This window comes from Stomoxys calcitrans, chromosome 4 (genome assembly GCF_963082655.1).
Source record: "Stomoxys calcitrans chromosome 4, idStoCalc2.1, whole genome shotgun sequence".
NCBI lineage: Eukaryota > Metazoa > Arthropoda > Insecta > Diptera > Muscidae > Stomoxys > Stomoxys calcitrans.
Genome location: NC_081555.1, coordinates 62,470,915 through 62,489,526, shown reverse-complemented (window position 1 = coordinate 62,489,526; position 18,612 = coordinate 62,470,915). Strand labels below are relative to the sequence as shown.

The 18,612-nt window shown below is 38.7% G+C and overlaps 1 protein-coding gene across 1 annotated transcript; it reads right to left on the bottom strand.

Moving 5' to 3' along the window:
• Nucleotides 1-3,370: 3,370 nt before the first annotated feature.
• LOC106091058 (probable cytochrome P450 28d1) lies at nucleotides 3,371-18,612 on the bottom strand. The gene is made up of 8 exons (XM_013257463.2): nucleotides 18,357-18,612; nucleotides 18,113-18,251; nucleotides 5,164-5,271; nucleotides 4,985-5,089; nucleotides 4,507-4,932; nucleotides 4,325-4,442; nucleotides 3,637-3,900; nucleotides 3,371-3,568 (listed from the first exon to the last, which is right to left on the bottom strand). The coding sequence occupies exons 1-8, from the start codon at nucleotides 18,542-18,544 to the stop codon at nucleotides 3,402-3,404; spliced, it is 1,515 nt and encodes a 504-aa protein (XP_013112917.1). The 5' UTR covers nucleotides 18,545-18,612; the 3' UTR covers nucleotides 3,371-3,401.

Sequence of the window (18,612 nt, the reverse complement as noted above, 5' to 3'; positions counted from 1 at the left end):
TTTCTTCATCAGCCCCTGCTGACCAATCGTCTGTCGGTTAGTGGAGCCTGGAGCAGCCGCTCCACAAGTGCAGGTTTCATTAGCAGACAACATGCTGCGCCCTGATACCACCACCGCAGCTGTTGGGTCTTTGGAGTTAATTCTAATCCTACTCCCGAGCTCTAGATCTGCCGCACCACTGGAAACAGACACAGATCATCAACCGCGTTATGGATACTTTTATCGCAGCTACTCTTGAGTGACATAAAATTTTCTTCCAAAAATAATGACCTATTACGAATTGCAGGGAAATTCTTCAATTCAACGGTTCAAGCAAGAAGTCATGAAAAATGGAGGTAGAAACGGATGAAATGTACGTTTAGTACCGTATATGGTACCATTTCATACTTTCTCTACGGATTGAACTATACCTCTGAAATTTAACATGTAGATTCTACTATGAAAAATATGTTGGCTGACTAAGATATTTTTATACCCTCCACCATAAGATGGGGGTATACTAATTTCGTCATTCTGATTGTAACTACTCGAAATATTCGTCTGAGACCCCATAAAGTATATATATTCTTGATCGTCGTGAAACTTTATGTCGATCTAGCCATGTCCGTCCGTCTGTCCGTCCGTCCGTCCGTCTGTCTGTCGAAAGCACGCTAACTTCCGAAGCAGTAAAGCTAGCCGCTTGAAATTTTGCACAAATACTTCTTATTAGTGTAGGTCGGTTGGTATTGTAAATGGTCCATATCGGTACATGTTTTGATATAGCTGCCATATAAACCGATCTTGGGTCTTCTTGAGCCTCTAGAGTGCGCATTTCTTATCCGATTGGGATGAAATTTTGCGCGACTTGTTTTGTTATGATATCCAACAACTGTGCCAAGTATGGTTTAAATCGGTCCATAACCTGATATAGCTGCCATATAAACCGATCTTGGGTCTTGACTTCTTGAGCCTCTAGATGGCGCAATTCTTATCCGATTGGAATGAAATTTTGCACGACGTGTTTCGTTATTATATCCAACAACTGTGCCAAGTATGGTTCAAATCGGTCCATAACCTGATATAGCTGCCGTTTAAACCGATCTGGGGTCTTGACTTCTTGAGCCTCTAGAGTGTGCAATTCTTATCCGATTGGAATGAAATTTTGCACGACGTGTTTTGTTACGATATCCAACAACTGTGCCAAGTATGATTCAAATCGGTCCATAACCTTATATCGCTGTCATATAAACCGATCTTGGGTCTTGACTGCAAAAAATGAGGTAAATTTACCAAATTCAAAGTAACAAGAATTTTGGTAGTTTTAGATTTTGAAGAAATGTGGGGTGGACCCCCAAAATTCAATCCAGGGTACGACCCTGGTAAAGATATAATGTCATTACCCTCGAGAACGTATTTCTGAACACAAAAACCGCCCTCGACTGTCGCAGATCTTTCAACGAGATGGCTGAACAGTTCAAAATTCACTTGTTCTTGGTGCAGGGCCACACAGATATCCGAGGAAATTGTAATGCGGACGAACTTGCGAGACTAGGAACTACCCTACACATTCCAGGGATGTTGGAATCTGTGGGAATGCCTCTAGCGACATGTAAGCTAAGTTTTCAGGACCAGGCCCGAAGGACAATGAATGATAGATGGTCACAAAGAGGGGGCTGTGAGCATTCCAAAACTATGTGGCCTAATCTAGAATTGAAAAGGTCTAGCGCTTTGCAGTAATTGGCTAGAACAGACGTATCAGTTATTGTGTCCGTCATGACAGGTCACTGTGTAATTGGAAAACATGCTGAAAGACTGAGAGTTACCAACAACGACTTTTGCAGAAGCTGTGAGGACATCGAAGAAGAAGAGAGTATAGAACATCATCTGTGTGTGTCCCGTACTAGCAGTTAGAAGGAGATCCAACTTAGGTTCTCATTTCTTTGAGAACCTGTCTGATTTAGCGGATGTGAACATTCGCAAGTTTTTGGGCGTTTTAAAGCCATCTGGATGATTCAACGGTAGGAACTAGAAGGTATCTTCTTCTTCTGTTCCTGTGGTATCACCATGGACGGAAACGTCTAAGTGAGTCTGATGGTAGACTACTGCTTAAACCTAACCTAACCTAACCTAGCCTAACATAATGATTCGAGCCAAAGGCGACGAACGAAGTCGACATTTAAGAATTGTCTTAAATGGTAGTTTGAAATATCCTTAATTACGCATCTCGTTATTTAAGCAAAAGTCTTTCAATAATGTCAAAATATTGTTGAATGTTATTATTGATTTTGATATTCTGATTTTGCTGTTTTTCAATTCAAGCTCGGGGTCTCTCTATTTTTTATTTTATTTATTTATCAATATTTTAATGGAGTGTCTTCTTAAGACAAGATCTAAATGAAAAACGAAACACGATATTCATATACGAAATATCGATACATTTTTTCAATAAAAAACAGAAAGACGGCGAACTTGAATTTAGAAACAGCAAATTGAATACAACAGTCTAACATAAAAATAACAACATTTAATTTTTTTTGGTACAAATTTTGTAGAATAAATTTATTTGTTGAAACATTTTTGCCTGGATTTAAAACAATTGGATCAGCTGAGCGGAGTTGCTACACTAAGGCGTGTGCAAACCATTGCTGCAACAAGGCAATGGTCCGAATCGATGTTCACCCCTCGGATCGGTCGTACATCTAACACGCTGGTTGAATGCATTTTTTTGGTCTGTTCGTCCTTGTTTGCCGTCGGGGCATTGGCGCAAATAAGGCTGTTAAAGCTAGCTTCCCAGGTTACACCGCGGGAAGCTTTGAGTCCACATTTGAGATGAAGGAAGACCAAGATAAGCCTGAATTTGGTCAAGTCAAAACCAACCAGAAATCACCAACAAAAATTTTTATGAAAGTAGAAAACCAGCAATTGTTCAGCCTAAAAATTCTATAATAATTCAAAAAAGTGTATATTCATCTAATTTTCATTCAACGGGGATACAGCATAAACTTTTTACTCAAATTTCTAATTTTTTATCGATTTTAAATAACAGCACACATAATAACTACTAAAATGTATACTTCCAAACAAAAAATGTATGCCTAAAATAACCAAAAATGTTTATTAATATTTTTACGTATGTAATATTGGATGTATAATGTATTTTATATGTTTACTTTTATTAAATTAAAAACAGCATACAATGTTTGCTTATACCAGCAAACTTATTCCTATAGTTGAGTGCATTTGAACTGGTGTTTAAATCATTAAGCAGAGATATTACATTACTTATCCTCCAGTAAACTCGAAATTATCATTGTATCGATGAATGTAAAAATGAATTGATCCCTTAATAATCTATACTAAGTTTGTTTATTAAAAAATCAGTAACACAACATTTTCATTATTTTATTTCGTTTTATTTTATTTTAGTTTATTTTATCAAAATCTAACCAAATGCCACCATCGAGTCTCAATAGAAAATATGATGGATCAAATCTAAGGTCTTTGCGAGTTCTAGGATTAATGCGAACATTATAGTTGCGAATGATGTGAACAAGTGCTGCCTTCATTTGGGCCAAAGCGAAACGCATTCCTGGAACAAAGCATAACAATATTATAAATAGCAGCTTATGTGGTATATTAACTGTACTTGTCACGAACCTAAGCAAATGCGAGGACCAGCGCCAAATCCAAAATATATACCTTGTTCTTTACATTTTTTGAGACCACCATCGACGAAACGTTCTGGTACAAAATCTGTGGGATCCTTATAAAATTGTTTGTCCACCATAATGGCATGTATTGGTAATATCACCGGCGTGCCCACGGCCACGTTGAGAACCTTTCCATTTTTATTCTCAAAATCAATTGACTCCGTGCACAATCTTGTAGCATTGGCTACAGGGGGGACCAAGCGCAAAGTTTCTAATGGATGAGATAAAACACTTTTTTAATTATAGAAACGGTTTAATACTGGTGTCCATTAAACTTCCCATTTTGAAACAAACATTAATTAGAATTCAACTTTCCTATAAATACCATTCCGATAAATACTTCCAAATCTGATACATTCAGGAACTTAGCCTGCACATGGAAGAAATACGAGCCTGTGCAAAATTTCAACTCGATGTCTCAATTTTTAAAGACTGCAGCGTGAATTCAACGGACGGACAGACACCGTTAAATCGTCTTAGAATTTTACGACGACCTGAAATATATATATTTTGTATGGTCGGAAATAGATATTTCTATCTGTTACAAACGGAATGACTAAATGAATATACCCCTTATCCTATGGTGGTGGGAATAAAAAGACTATAAATCAGAGAACAAATAAGTAAAATTTTACCATGAATACAAGCATCCAGATATGGCAACCCCATTATAGAGTCAAAATCATTTGTATCCTCCAATTTCTCTAGAATCTCCCTTCTCAACACATCTTGACGTTTCTCATCGCGACCTAGCTGCAAGAATTGAAATGCTCATTAAAACCATAAACGACTTTTATTAAAGACCCAACACAATTACCATTAGCAAACAGTGACTTAGTATACCAGACAAAGTCTCAATGCCATCAGTTACATATGTCATGGTATGAGCAGCCAACTCCTGCATCGTAAGATTTTTCTTTTCCTGCAACTGCAACAGATAATTAATAAAATCATGACGAACCTCATTTGAGCCCTGTTTGATTTGATCCTTTCTTTGATTTAATGAACTATCCATTATTTTGATGAAAAATTGTTCCACTTGCTTTGGAATAAAACGCATTTTCTTGAACTTATGCAACGACGGAATCAGTGCCATGAGCAGTAGTTGAAAAATCAAAATTGGTGATTGAATAAATATTCTCTTACTCATATCCATTATGACACTGGGCTTATTGGTGAATGTTTGATCATCTAGTCCTAGAACGGTATTGCTGACGACCTCGCAAGTGAAGCGAAAACATAGCTGAAATAACTCATAATGGCATCAATAAATCAATTTCCTAGTACAAACATACATCTTTACCGTCGATTCCATCTTTGGTCGTAATCTTTGACTTCTCTTCAATAAATTCTATCATTGAACTACAAACTTTGTTCGTCACTGGAAGCACAGCCTTTACCTAGTGGAATGATATAAGAATTTTTTATTTTTTAAATGCATTAATTGCAACTAAGTCGTTTGGTATTGTCTTACTCTATTTATTGTAAATCCAGGTGATATTTCGGCTCTACACTTCTTCCATTCATCTCCAGTCGACACAAATGGACTGTAGCCAAATAACATGTCTGATTTTCTATCAAGCTAAAAATAGATGAATTTAAAATATGTATATAAATAAGAGGGGCATCTTCAATTCTCCTGTTTGAAAATCTAGAAATCAGAATTCGGAAATCGGTTATCTGAACCAATGTATTTTATTTATGTTCCTTAGTTGACCTTCATCAATGAGATTTTCATCAGACAGACAAACGAACATTGTTTTATTATTTTTGCTGCATGCACATAGGTCGCCACTTATGTGTTATGTCGGGCTTACGTCCAAGCGCCCATCGTTAGGACCACTTATGTCTCGTCGAGATCAGTTTTCATCAGTGGAAGAATGTTTGTTCAGCGTACCCCAGGTGTTCTTCATCTTCGTAGAGGCAAAAAGAAGTACTGCACTTCCCCATTTTGGTCAAATATTTCCTAATATATCTGTGTTCGGACCAGAGTTCTGCAGCGGTGTATCGCATATGAATGAATGAACACAACAAATGAAACTATTCAACTCTAATCAACGCAACCAGGTTGTATAGAAATACAAACGATTTTGCGGTGGTGCTGATGTGTATGTGTGTATATCGCCCGAGTTTTAACTACCACCGAAAATACTCATGCTCATGTCCTTATTGTATTTGCGGTAGCATAATAAGTGTTTGCAAAAAAAAAAAATGCAAACACCACAATTTTAATTTTTTTTTTGTTTAGAATAAAAAAGTTTTGAAAACTTTGGGTAAAAAATTTAGATTGATATTCGGAACGAAATAAAATATTACCAATATTAAATTATATTTTTTTGTTAAAAAAATGCCTTTTCCCAGTTGCAACAACAACATTTAATGCGGTGTTTCCATTAATTTTTTCCATCCACTCATAACACTCCCATGGGCAAGGACAATGTTAAAAGCATACAATCACCTTTCATATAAGTGTGATGAGCATAACCCGGCCGATACGGGATGACTATGAGCACCACACAGGCTGGAACTTTGAGCTCCGACTTGTGTGGTGCCCATCGTTTTCACGGGAAGCTTAGCTGAAAGCTACCGGGCGTGTCCACAGGTTGCGGATGGTGGAAAGCTCCGTTTTTATGCGGAGTAGCTGCAAATGCGGCCGCGGGCAGTCAGCGATTTTCGAGAGGAGAGTCTCAGTGAGGAGTCAGGTGGCACTGGCTCTTAACTAAATACTGAGTGCCAATGATACTCGAGATGACAAGGCGAGTTATTGGCGCCTTCAAATAACCAATGGCCAACATCAGCGTCTGTTCCCAGGTTAGGGGCGGCTGGCGGCGAGCGTAGGATCTTAGAGCAAGCGGCTAGCCACAACGAGGGATACATGCAATCCCACAAACCCATGCGGTTGGGGCGCTGGGCCAGTAACCCGCCCTCGGAAAACATAGAACTACTATGAAAAACAAAGGAATAGTAAAAACGGACCCCCCCCAACGTTGACGACCAACGCAAACGAAAAAAGGACCATGATTTGCGGATCTGCACCTGGAATGTCCGCACTCTTTATAGAGAAGGTGCAGTATACGCGCTGGCGGATGTATTAGAGAAGTACAAGGCAGACATAGCCGCCTAACAGGAAGTGTGATGGACTGGGAATGGCGTCACTACAACACCAAATGATGACGAACTATACTATAGCTGCCATAACACGAGGCATGAATTTGGCTGCGGATTTGTGGTTAGTAGAAGACTGAAACACCTAGTCTCCAGCTTTATCCAGTGGATGAGAGGCTAGCCACAATTCGCATAAAAGCCAAATTCTTCAACATCAGTCTTATTTGTGCCCATGCCCCGACGGAAGACAAAGACGAGCAAACCAAGGATATTTTCTACGAGCGCCTAGAGAGAGAATATGACCGCTGCCCCGCCCATGATAGTAAAATCGTTCTGGGAGATTTTAATGCGAAAATAGGGAAGGAAGAAATTTTTGGTCCAACAGTCGGAAAGTTTAGCCTCCACGAGATAACGACCAGTAATGTGTTGAGGCTGATAGATTTCGCCGCGGCAAAAAACATGGTAGTTAGTAGCACCAGATTTCAACATAAAAATATCCACAAAGCCACATGGCTGTCACCCGATCAAAACACGAGAAACCAAATTGATCACGTTGTGATAGGTGGAAGGCATTCATCCAGCGTGTTAGATGTACGATCGATCCGTGGAGCGAATATAGATTCGGATCATTACCTTGTTGCAGCAAAGGTTCGCACCTGTTTGAACATGGCGAGGAAAGTACGATCTGACACTGCACGGAAGCTGGACATTGAAAAGCTGCAGACACAACAAATGGCAGCGGCATACTCCACTCGACTGACCCAACTGCTTGATGAAAGCACTCCTTGTTCCGATGATATAATGGCGCAGTGGCAAACTATTGCCCACTCCATGGAAAATGCCGCGAAATCCATACTTGGGTACTGAAAGCCTCCTCCAAAAAACCCTTGGTACGACCAAGAGTGTCGAGATGCTACTGAAGCCAAGAATGCGGCATATAGAGCAACCCTGCAATCGTAGCAACGTATCGGGAGAAAAGGAGAGAGGAGAAACGTCTATTCCGCAGAAAGAAAAAGGAAATGGAAAGACGTGAGGGTGAGCGAATTGAGATGTACAGGAGTCAGAATGAAGTCCGGAAATTCTACCAAAGAATTAAATACCAAACCGATGGCTTTGGTGCAGGCACATCCTCCTGCAGAGACAAAGAAGGAAATCTGGTAACTGACACAGACAACATGTTGAGGATATGGAAAGAACATTTTACCCAACTGCTAGTATCCGATGTTGGCGGCGAAGAGGATACCGCAGAACCAATCCCTGATGATGGTATAGAATGTTTACCTCCTAGTCAGAATGAGGTCCAAGTAGCAGTGACCCGACTAAAGAACAACAAGGCAGCAGGAGCCGACGGGTTACCCGCTGAACTATTTAAGACCGGAGACAACACGCTGATAAGGCGTATGCATCAACTTATATGCGCAATCTGGCTAGAAGAACGCATACCCGATGATTGGAACCTCAGCATACTATGTCCCGTACACAAGAAAGGAGACAAGACGGAATGTGCCAACTACAGAGGAATAAGTCTCCTCCCCATCGCATACAAGATACTCTCGAGCGTACTGTGTGAAAGATTAAAACCTAAAGTCAATGAGATAATTGGGCCCTATCAATGCGGTTTTAGACCTGGTAAATCCACCCTAGACCAGATATTCACACTGCGCCAAATCCTGGAAAAGACCCGAGAAGGACAAATCAACACCTACCACCTCTTTATTGACTACAAAGCCGCCTTCGATACTCCTTTACGTTCAAAGGTATTTCAAGCCATGTCTGAGTTTGGTATCCCTGCAAAATTAATAAGACTCTGCAGGGTGACACTGGCTGATACGCGTTCCTCAGTAAGAATAGGAAAGAATCTCTCCGAACCATTTAATACCAAACGAGGTTTCAGACAAGGAGACAGCCTATCGTGTGATCTCTTTAATATCCTGCTGGAGAAGATTATACGAGATGCAGAAGTGAATAGATATGGCACACTAATCACAAGAGAGCACATGCTACTTGCCTATGCCGACGATATCGATATCATAGGTCGATCACCGGAAGTAGTAACTGCAGCCTTTGAAAGAATCGAAAGAGAGTCAGTGAAAATGGGTCTGGCAGTAAATGGAGATAAGACGAAATGGATGGTTTCAACTCCCAAAAAGCCTTGTACAACCGAGCAGATAAAGAACATGGAGAAAGTTGGGAATCACAACTTTGAGATAGTCAGTAACTTTATCTACCTCGGCACCGCCGTAACCGAAACGAATGACACCAGTTTTGAGATAAAGCGAAGAATAATACTGGCAAACAGATGCTACTTTGGACTAAGTAAGCAGTTTAGAAACAAGGCCATCTCTCAACAGACGAAGACTACACTTTACAAGACACTGATACTACCCGTGCTGTTATATGGTTCTGAAGCATGGGTACTTGTGAAAGCAGATGCGGCAGTGCTTGGAGTATTTGAGAGAAAGATTCTTCGTAAAATATATGGACCAGTTTGCGTTAACGGAGAATATAGGCGACGTATGAACCACGAGCTGTATGAGCTGTATGACGACGATAGCATAGTTACACGCATCAAAATACAACGGCTGCGTTGGCTAGGTCATGTTGTCAGAATGGATGAAGAAGCTCCAGCAAAGAAGTCTTTTGAAGGCAAACACGGTGGTACACGCAAACCGGGAAGACCAAAAGCCCGATGGAAAGATTAAGTTGTGGGAGACATCCCGAAACTTGGTGTCAGAGATTTTAGAATGAGCGCAGAAGACCGAGGCGCTTGGAACGATATTCTACGTTCGGCTAGTGGAAGAAATATTCTGTCATAGCCAATTAAAGTAAAGTAAGTAAGTAAGTAAGTGATGAGCATAACACCGCATTTGCGGTGACGATAGATACTAACACCGCATTTTTATGACAATTCCAGAATTCAGAAAAATGTCATCGTTTACAGTTCTCTGGTCCTGACAGCATTTGCGTTATGCCGTAGTATACGTCCCCATGTCTCCTATATATAGAGTTCTTGTAATCTGGGATTACTTTCGTAGTCTCTTCTCTAATTTCATGTCTGTAGTCTTGAGTAGATTCACTGCTGTTCACTCTCGCCTTGAAAATTGCAAACTTTCCTCGACTTGCAAGTTTAGCGATGCCATTCCTACTACTATCTGCACTGCAGCAGCCTAAACGGTCCAAAAATCGGATGCCACTCTCAGTGCGGCGGTTCGCTGAACACTAATCAGCTCTTGTGCTCTGTGCCTGACATGAAGGGTATCTGCTCAGATTTCCCGAGAGGATGCTATTTTAATCTTCCATTAACAGTTTTCTCTTCTTGAGTAGTGGCCTCCTATGTTCGTCAATTTGTGTTTGTTTGTAGGTTTGTTTGTTTGTATGTTTGTGTGTTCCTTATAGACACAGAAACGGCTGAACCGATTTCACAGATGGTGCATAATGATCCCGTGGTGAAAATAGGGTACTACATCTTTTGATATCTGAAGGGACCTCCCCCTTACCCTAATTTTCAGAAATGCCAGATCTTTGAGATGGGTGGTGCGATTTAAGCGAAATTTTGTGTGCTCTCATATAGTACCCTAAAAACAAAAATATGGTATCCAAATTTCGAATGGGGTACCTAGGGGAGCCACCCCACCCTAAAACCTATCAAATATATATTTAGATCAATCACGACAATATGAGACTCAAATGAAAGGTGTTTAGTATAAGAAAGCGTATCTGATATCCAATTATCGGACCAAGTGCTAGGGGGACCACCCCAAGCCCCAAAACACCCCTAAATCGGACATATTTACCGACCATGGCAATATGGGACTCAAATGAAAGGCATTTGCGAGTAGAATACGAATCTGATATCCAAATGTTGGACCACGTTTCTGGGGTTCCACCCCTTCCCCAAAACAACCCCCAAACTGGACTTATTTACTGTCTATGGGAATATGGGGCTTAAAAGGTAGTGGAATGTAGAATACGAATCTGATATCCAAATATGGGACCAAGTGTTTGGGGGGCCGGCTCTCACCCAAAACATCCCCCAAAGGGAACAAATAAGACGAATTTGCTCACCAAGTCAATTTGGGTCTTAAAGAGAGTGGAACTAAATATTTATAGTTTTTGGGGCCAATACCCCAAACCGGACATATTTTCTGACTTTTGCAATAAGAGGTTTAAATGAGATTAGAAAACGAAATTGGTATCCAATTTTGAGGCCAATGACAATATGGGGTTCAAATAAATGATATATATTGCTGATATATTTTCCGGGCTTAGTGTTTGGGTGACCACCCTAATACCCAAAACACCCCTAAATCGGCCATATATACCGATCATGTCAATGTGGAGCTTAAATGAAAGGTATTGGGGGGTAGAGCAAGTATTGCTACCCACTTTCGGGACCAATTTTCTGGGGGTCAACCCCTTTCCCAAAATATGGGGTTCAAATAAATGATATATAGATATATGAGAATAGAACACGTTGCTGATATATTTTCCGGGCATAGTGTTTGGGGGACCAACCCAATCCCCAAAACACCCTTAAATCGGCCATATTTTCCGACGATGTCAATGTAGAGCTTAAATGAAAGGTATTGGGGGGTAGAGCAAGAATTGGTACCCACTTTCGGGACCAATTTTCTGGGGGTCTACCCCTTTCCCAAAATACCCCACAAGCAGCAACTTTTTAGTGACCATCGCAATATGGGGCTCAAATAAAGGTATTTGGAAGTAGAATTCGAGTTTGAGATTAGAAAACGAATTTAATAACCTATTTTGGGGCCAGGTGTTCGGGGGACGCCTCATCGTGTAAACTCACATAAACAAATGGCAATATGGGATTTAAATAAATGGTTTTGAAAGAAGAGCACGATGCTGATATTTTTCTGAGCCAAGTGTCTGGAGGACCACATCACCCCCGAAAACACCCCTAAATCAGATATCATGAGAATATCGCGCTGAGATAAAGTATTTTAAGAATGGAGTACACCTTACATCCAAACTTAAATTCGTAGACCAATAAAGATCATATGGAATTCAGATAAAGGTACTTATATTGTTAAACTGCTAGTCAAGCGATATACTATTTTCGTAGCATGGTATTTCACTAAAAGCTCTTTAATTGTCAAAAATAAATATTCTAAGGAAAATTTTGTTCCATATGAAGTAAAAGAAGGCGCAGCGGAGCGGGCCCGGTTCAGCTAGTATTATATATAATAAGAGCCTCCACTAGACAAATGTTTGTCTATTGATGCCGAAAACCATTGGATTGATGAGCTATGTCATAATCATCCCTACCATCTTGTCTAAACAAAACGGTTGGCCATGGGAAAACAACCAAAACATTCGGAGTATACCTCACACACATATTTGTTTAAAAAACGCACATTGTGTGCTTTGATAATAAATCAATATGTTAGTACCGTAATTTCAATGGTAATATGTGTCCAATATTTTAGTTAGTTTAGGTCTGCTATTTTAAATAGCACAATCTACTGTTGGGCTAATTAAAATAGCAGACCGAAATGTTTGCTGAAATAAAACATGTCATGTCTACTTTACATTCTCAGTGGACAAAAACTGATGTTTTTACAAATCTTTTTTTTCTATTTTCAATAACTTCGTTAAAACTCGAAAACTGATCATTAAGGTGATCCGTCTGTTCTTTCGTCCGAACAAGTTACGTTTTGGTCAAGAAAACCTTTCAAAAAAACTTTGCAAAAGCAATTCATAGTGGAGATTACTAATAAAACCCATAAAAGACGCGTTTTGATGCGTGACTTTTATTACCCTCTTACACAACTTTTTCATACATAGGCCAGATCGGACCATATTTGGATTGATAGTGATATATAGACCGTTCTACGATTTAAGGAATTTAGTCCATAAAAGCTGCATTTATTTCCCATATCATTGACCTTAAAATTTAAATCGGGCAGCACTTATTGATATGTGAGATGTTTGCCCCTGTTCCTAAATGGAATGTTCATTGGCAAATTTGCATTTGTATCTGTGTTGAATATGGTCCAGATCAGGTCAGATTACGATATAGCTATTATACAATAGATAGATTATAGATAGCAAACCAACGTTCAGTTGAGCGGTTGTCTGACAACGGAACCAAGTAACAATTTGTATAATAGTGTTTTGGCAATCCTGCAGCAAGAAAATGTGTAAACAAATAATTGAACCACCACAAAAATTACTAAAAGTTATGAAATACCATGTATAAAGATTTTATTTTTAATTTAAAGATCATTTTAAGTCGCGTTTGCTGCTCCAATATTTTCCAATAGTTTAGAGCTCGCCTACTGGATTTATATCCAAGTTAAGTTGCAATAATAACAAAAAAATAAGTATGCTACCGTCCGTATAATGGCAATAGGTAGACACTCCTTTCCTTTTTTTATTGCCCCCCCCCCCAGTTTTATTTTTTCTTTCCTTTAAAATCTTGTCACACTATCAACTTGTGGAAACCCCGAACTTGCCAACTTCTGAGAGTAAACAAGATGGCAGCCCATCAGCTGCCAGACGAAGACGAAAGCAATTGCTATTTAGTTGCTCGTGAGTTGTTCAGCCTTCAGCTGCGGACTTTCGTATAAGTTAATCGAATTGATTGTCGCACACTTTTGTATGAAATAAAGATAGATTTAAATTGTTGTTAAGTTAAACTTGAGTCTTTTATTGGCAACAACAAGTATATTGGTGACCCCTGCATTTCACGTATGTCAGAGCTGCGGCAGAATTTTCAAATTCAACGTCAATTTCATCACATTTTGTACATGCATCGTTTTGCTATGACATATTTTTTGTTTTTTGCTGATGCATACCAACCAATACAACTTGCGCCAACGAGGAAATATCGATTATAGCGAAGATTCTGGTAGCGGCGAGGATTTGGATTTTTTCGACTCCAGCGATACAGAGATGTCAGAAATGGAATGTATTCTAAAACCTATGGTGGATCTGCAGAGTGAAGACATTTCTCTTCGAGAAGCATCGGGTACACATACCTAAGTTTAACAAAGACTCTTTCACACTACATGTTCTTGTCCTATGACAAGTCACTTTTTATGTATCATTGGTATTTCATTATGTGTAACAAAATTGTCAATTTACATTCGATTCATCATTTTTGCTATCACACTTGTATGTCACTTTTAAATGTGATCAAAAGCTGTTTTTGTATGGCTACACATTTTTAAAGTTGTGAAAACAATTTAATTTAGGGTTGCTTTCATTCAACTTACAACAAAAACAGCAGCTTTCTTTATATTTTTGTTAGAAGGAAACAACAGTGCTATTTCAAAAAGTGATTTTTTGTGTTATTTTTATTTGTATTACACTATGTGTGCAATCTTAACAATAGAAATACTTGACATGTCATAAGACAAGAACATGTAGTGTGATGGCATCTTTAGCATAGTCCTGAGTTGTGGTTCGCACAACTAGAAAGATCATTTGCTTTGTATGACGTCACACAAGAAGCTGAGAAGTTTGATATTGTTTCTGTTTATCTCGTGGATGGCATACTCTTGTCTGTGGAAGAGTTTATAGCGGATCCACCGCCTGCAAATAAGTTCTCGTAGCCAAGGGACACAAAATTCAAACCTATTGTCATTGTGTTTTCAAATTAGACGTAGGTCTTCAACATGATTTCATGTGGTGGTTTATTATTGCAGACGTCACATCGCCAATATTGGGAGCCGACTTTTTATTAACAACAATTTGATGATTGATATGAAAAGAACATGTCTCATTGATAATACGACGAAATTAAGCAGCCGTGGTGAAATTCGGATGCTTGGTTTTTTTAACATTTCAATTCTTCCTACATCAACTGAACACTTTAAAAAATTGATTGAAGAATTCATTGATATAGCAACTACGACATTGACTCGCAAGACAGCTATTGAGCCCATGGTCGTCCACAACATCGAGACTACTGGTCAACCCATTGCATGTCGCCCACGTCGACTTTCTGGTGGAAACTTGCAGCAGCAAAGGCAGAAATTGAATATTTATTGTCAGCCCAACTCACATGGCGCCAAAGAAAAATGGTGGTTGGCGGGCATGTGGTGATTACCGGAAGCTGAATTGCAAAACTATTTCTGACCGATATCCCATAGCCAATAGCAACGATTTTTCAGGGAGATTATATGGTAAGTCCGTTTTTACGACACTTGATCTCGTTAGAGCGTATTACCAAATTCCAAATAGCAAATGAGGACATTCAATAAACAGCAATTTGTACACCTTTTGGTCTGGTTGAATTTTTTATATGCCATTTGGTTTACAAAATGCCGCCCAGACATTTCATCGTCATTTGCGGGACTAACTATAAATGTGAGCAAATGTTGTTTTGGACAATCTGAAGTTCAGTTTTTTGGATATATCATCAACGGCTATGGCTCGACACCTCCAACCGTTCGAGTAACCGCTATCGAAAACTATGCTAAGCCCGAAACGATTCGTAAACTTCGCAGATTTCTTGATGTAATCAATTTTTATCGTCGATGCATACCTCATGCTGCTCAATTTCAGGTCCCATTAAACGAATTTCTCAAAGATACAAGAAGAATGATAAGAGGAAAGTCCCTTAGGCATCCAAGGCAGAGAGCGCATTTTTGGCTTTTAAGGAGAGCCTACTTCATGGAACCATGCTTGCTCATCCGGACTTCAATCAACGGATATTGCCTCACGATGATTTTTCGTTTTTTCGCGTTGGCCAGAAGCAGTGCCTTAGAAACACATGTCAGCAGAAACCGTGGCAACTGTATTTTTGTCAAATAAGATTTCACGCTTTGGTTGTCCTAAGGTGATAACAACAGATCAAGGGACCCAGTTCGAATCTGGATTATTCAAAGCACTGGTTAATTTAACTGGATCTAAACCAACGAGGACAACAGCCTTTCATCCCCAATCAAACGGGATGATAGAAAGATGGCACAGATCTTTTAAAGCCGCATCAATGTGTCACAGTTTTTTAAGTATTTAGAGCGCACAAAAGGTCGATTACTGGTTTAGTAATCGACACCCTATTTAAAACTATCCCTATTTCAAACTAACCTAATGTGTCACAGTAATACGACTTGGTTTATGAACGGATTTTAAAGAAGATCTACAAGCTTCGCCAGCTAACCTTCTATATGGCGGACATGTACGATTACTCCACGAGTTCTTCAGCCAACCAAACATTCCTGCAGAATCAGATTTTTTAAGAGACTTCTTGCGAGCAGTTCCAGCCTCGCATCACAACAAGAGTAAAAGGTTCATATTTGAGAATCTAAGGGACTGTACTTATGTTTATTTATGTATTTTGTTTTTTGTGCGTGTGCAACGTGGTTTGCTTTTGGGTTTGCCTCAATTTTTAACATCATGAATTGTTGATTTGTGGGGATTTTTACCCTGGAGAACTTACAAACACTGACAAATTTGTAATACAAAGAAAAAATGAACAATTAGAACACAAAACAATTAAAAAAAGCATTAAGTTCGGCCGGGCCGAACTTTGGATACCCATCACCTCCTTTCGTCACAATCCGGTGAAAATTGAATAACTTACGGCACGGACATTGTGTTGTCTAATAAATATAAGTCACTGTTCAATTTTGTATTTAAAATTTCAACAAAATCGGGTAATAAATAAAGCTTTTATGAGCTTCAGACCCTTAACCGTCATATCGGCCTATATGACAGATATATCTAAATACCGTCCGATCTTTACCATATTTGGGTCAGATGTGGGGAGGCTTAAAATAACCCACTGTTTCAGCGAAATCGGGTAATAAATAAAGCTTTTATGGGCTTCAGACCCTTTATCGGCAGCTATATATAAATATAGTCCGATCTGAACCATGTTTGGGTCAGATATCGGGAAGCCTTAAATTACTCACTGTTTCAGATTTCAGGCAAATCGGATAAAAAATAAAGCATTTATAGGCATTACACCCTTTATCTTAACTAGCATGCATCAAAATTACGTATATGTGCCAAATTTCAGCTCAATATCTCAATTTTTGAAAGCTGTAGAGTGATTACAACAGAGGGAAATTAATATTTCGATGTGTTGCAAACAGTGGTGGGTATAAAAAAAAATAATTTCCTTTTAAGTTCTCTGCTTATTTACTTATGAAACCAACAGAGCAACCACAAGAAGTAGTTGCCGAAAAATCCCAGTTTTAGCAACTGGCATTTGCAACTTCAGTTGAAAGTTGCCATCCGTAATGCAAATTTGTCAACGGACAACGCATTTGAACTAAGGTTGTTATCCATATACGACCCATAAACCTATATCTCAAATAAAGGTCAAGAGCCCATGAAACGTGTAGTTATTACACAATTTCGACTTTATACATATAACATTATATTTTTCATCTAATTTGGAAAAAATTGGACAAGATATACGAATATCCCCGATCTAAAGTTTGGCTCGGCCAAACTTATGGGTTGATTGTGGATTATGCAAACCCAAATGCAGAAATGCAGCCCGGGTTGAGCGTATGCACATAAAAACCATCGCAGCACACTTCTGAAGAATAGTTAATAGTGTGAAAATATTTTAAAGCAAAAAAAAAAACTGGCGGGTAATAAAAGAGGAGGAAAAGTAATCATTGACAGTCGGCCATCGCCAGGAGTACCTATTTCCATTATACAGACGGCAGCAGATTTATTGCAAATTAATTTGGATGTAAATCCTGTAGGCGAGCTCCTTGGTGTTGACAAAATATTGGACTTGGAGCAGGTAAAGAAATATATTGGTATAAATAAAAATATACTGCTTTAAATTAAAAATAAAATGATTCTTCATGGTATTTCACAACTTCTAGCCATTTTTGTGGTGATTTAATTATTTGTTCACACATTTTCTTGCTGCTGGACTGTCAAAGCACTATTACCGGCATCAGTTGACAAAAGTTGTCATACATAATGCACATTTTTATTTTAGTTGCGTTGTCAGGCAACAACTCAACTGAACGTTGGTTGCTATCCAAAATCGACCCATTAATACATGTCACAGTTGAAAACACATATTTTTCACGGTTACATTTTTAAAACACTACAAAAATCTCAATGAAAACGTAATAATTTTTAGAAAATTTTTTCATAAATAATGATGAAATGTCCTACTGAATGAAATCAGCAAGTTTTTTTGCTTTAAAATCTATTATCTAAAAAAGTAGTCACGAAAAAATGTAGCGAAAAACGAACATAGTACCAGCCATATAAAATTATATATTTAATTCCTAGAAATTGTTCTACATATAGTATATACAACACCATTGAATTTTTTCCAATTTCATTTTAATTAATAAAAAACTACTTACGAATTTGGAAATTTCATTATCATGAAAGTGTTTGAAGTCAGCAACCATAATTCGTCTTATCAGATCTATGTCCGTTATCAACAGCTGGGGAGTGCAACAGTTATAAATTCCCACAAAATTTTCGGTAGACTTGTGTGCTCTATAAATTTATTATCAATATGCGCATTAATCCAAAGAATTCCCACAAAAAGTACAATACAAAAACAAGAAAAAATGTTGAGCACATGGACTAAAACAAACCTACTCGTATAAATCTTGTATATCATATGCCATATTTCGTGCCTGCGTAAATGCACTGGAGAGATTTCCTATGAAGGGCCAGGGTTTGGGTCCATTGACACCTCGTTTTTTCCAATAGTCGTATGATCTCAACACCAAGATGTAAACCAGAAGCAAAGTTGCACAAATTATTCCCAAAATAGTGACAATCATTTTAATTATTTCTTAAGCACATTTAATTTTGTTCCTTTTATCGCGACGAGTCTTAAGAGATGTTTACT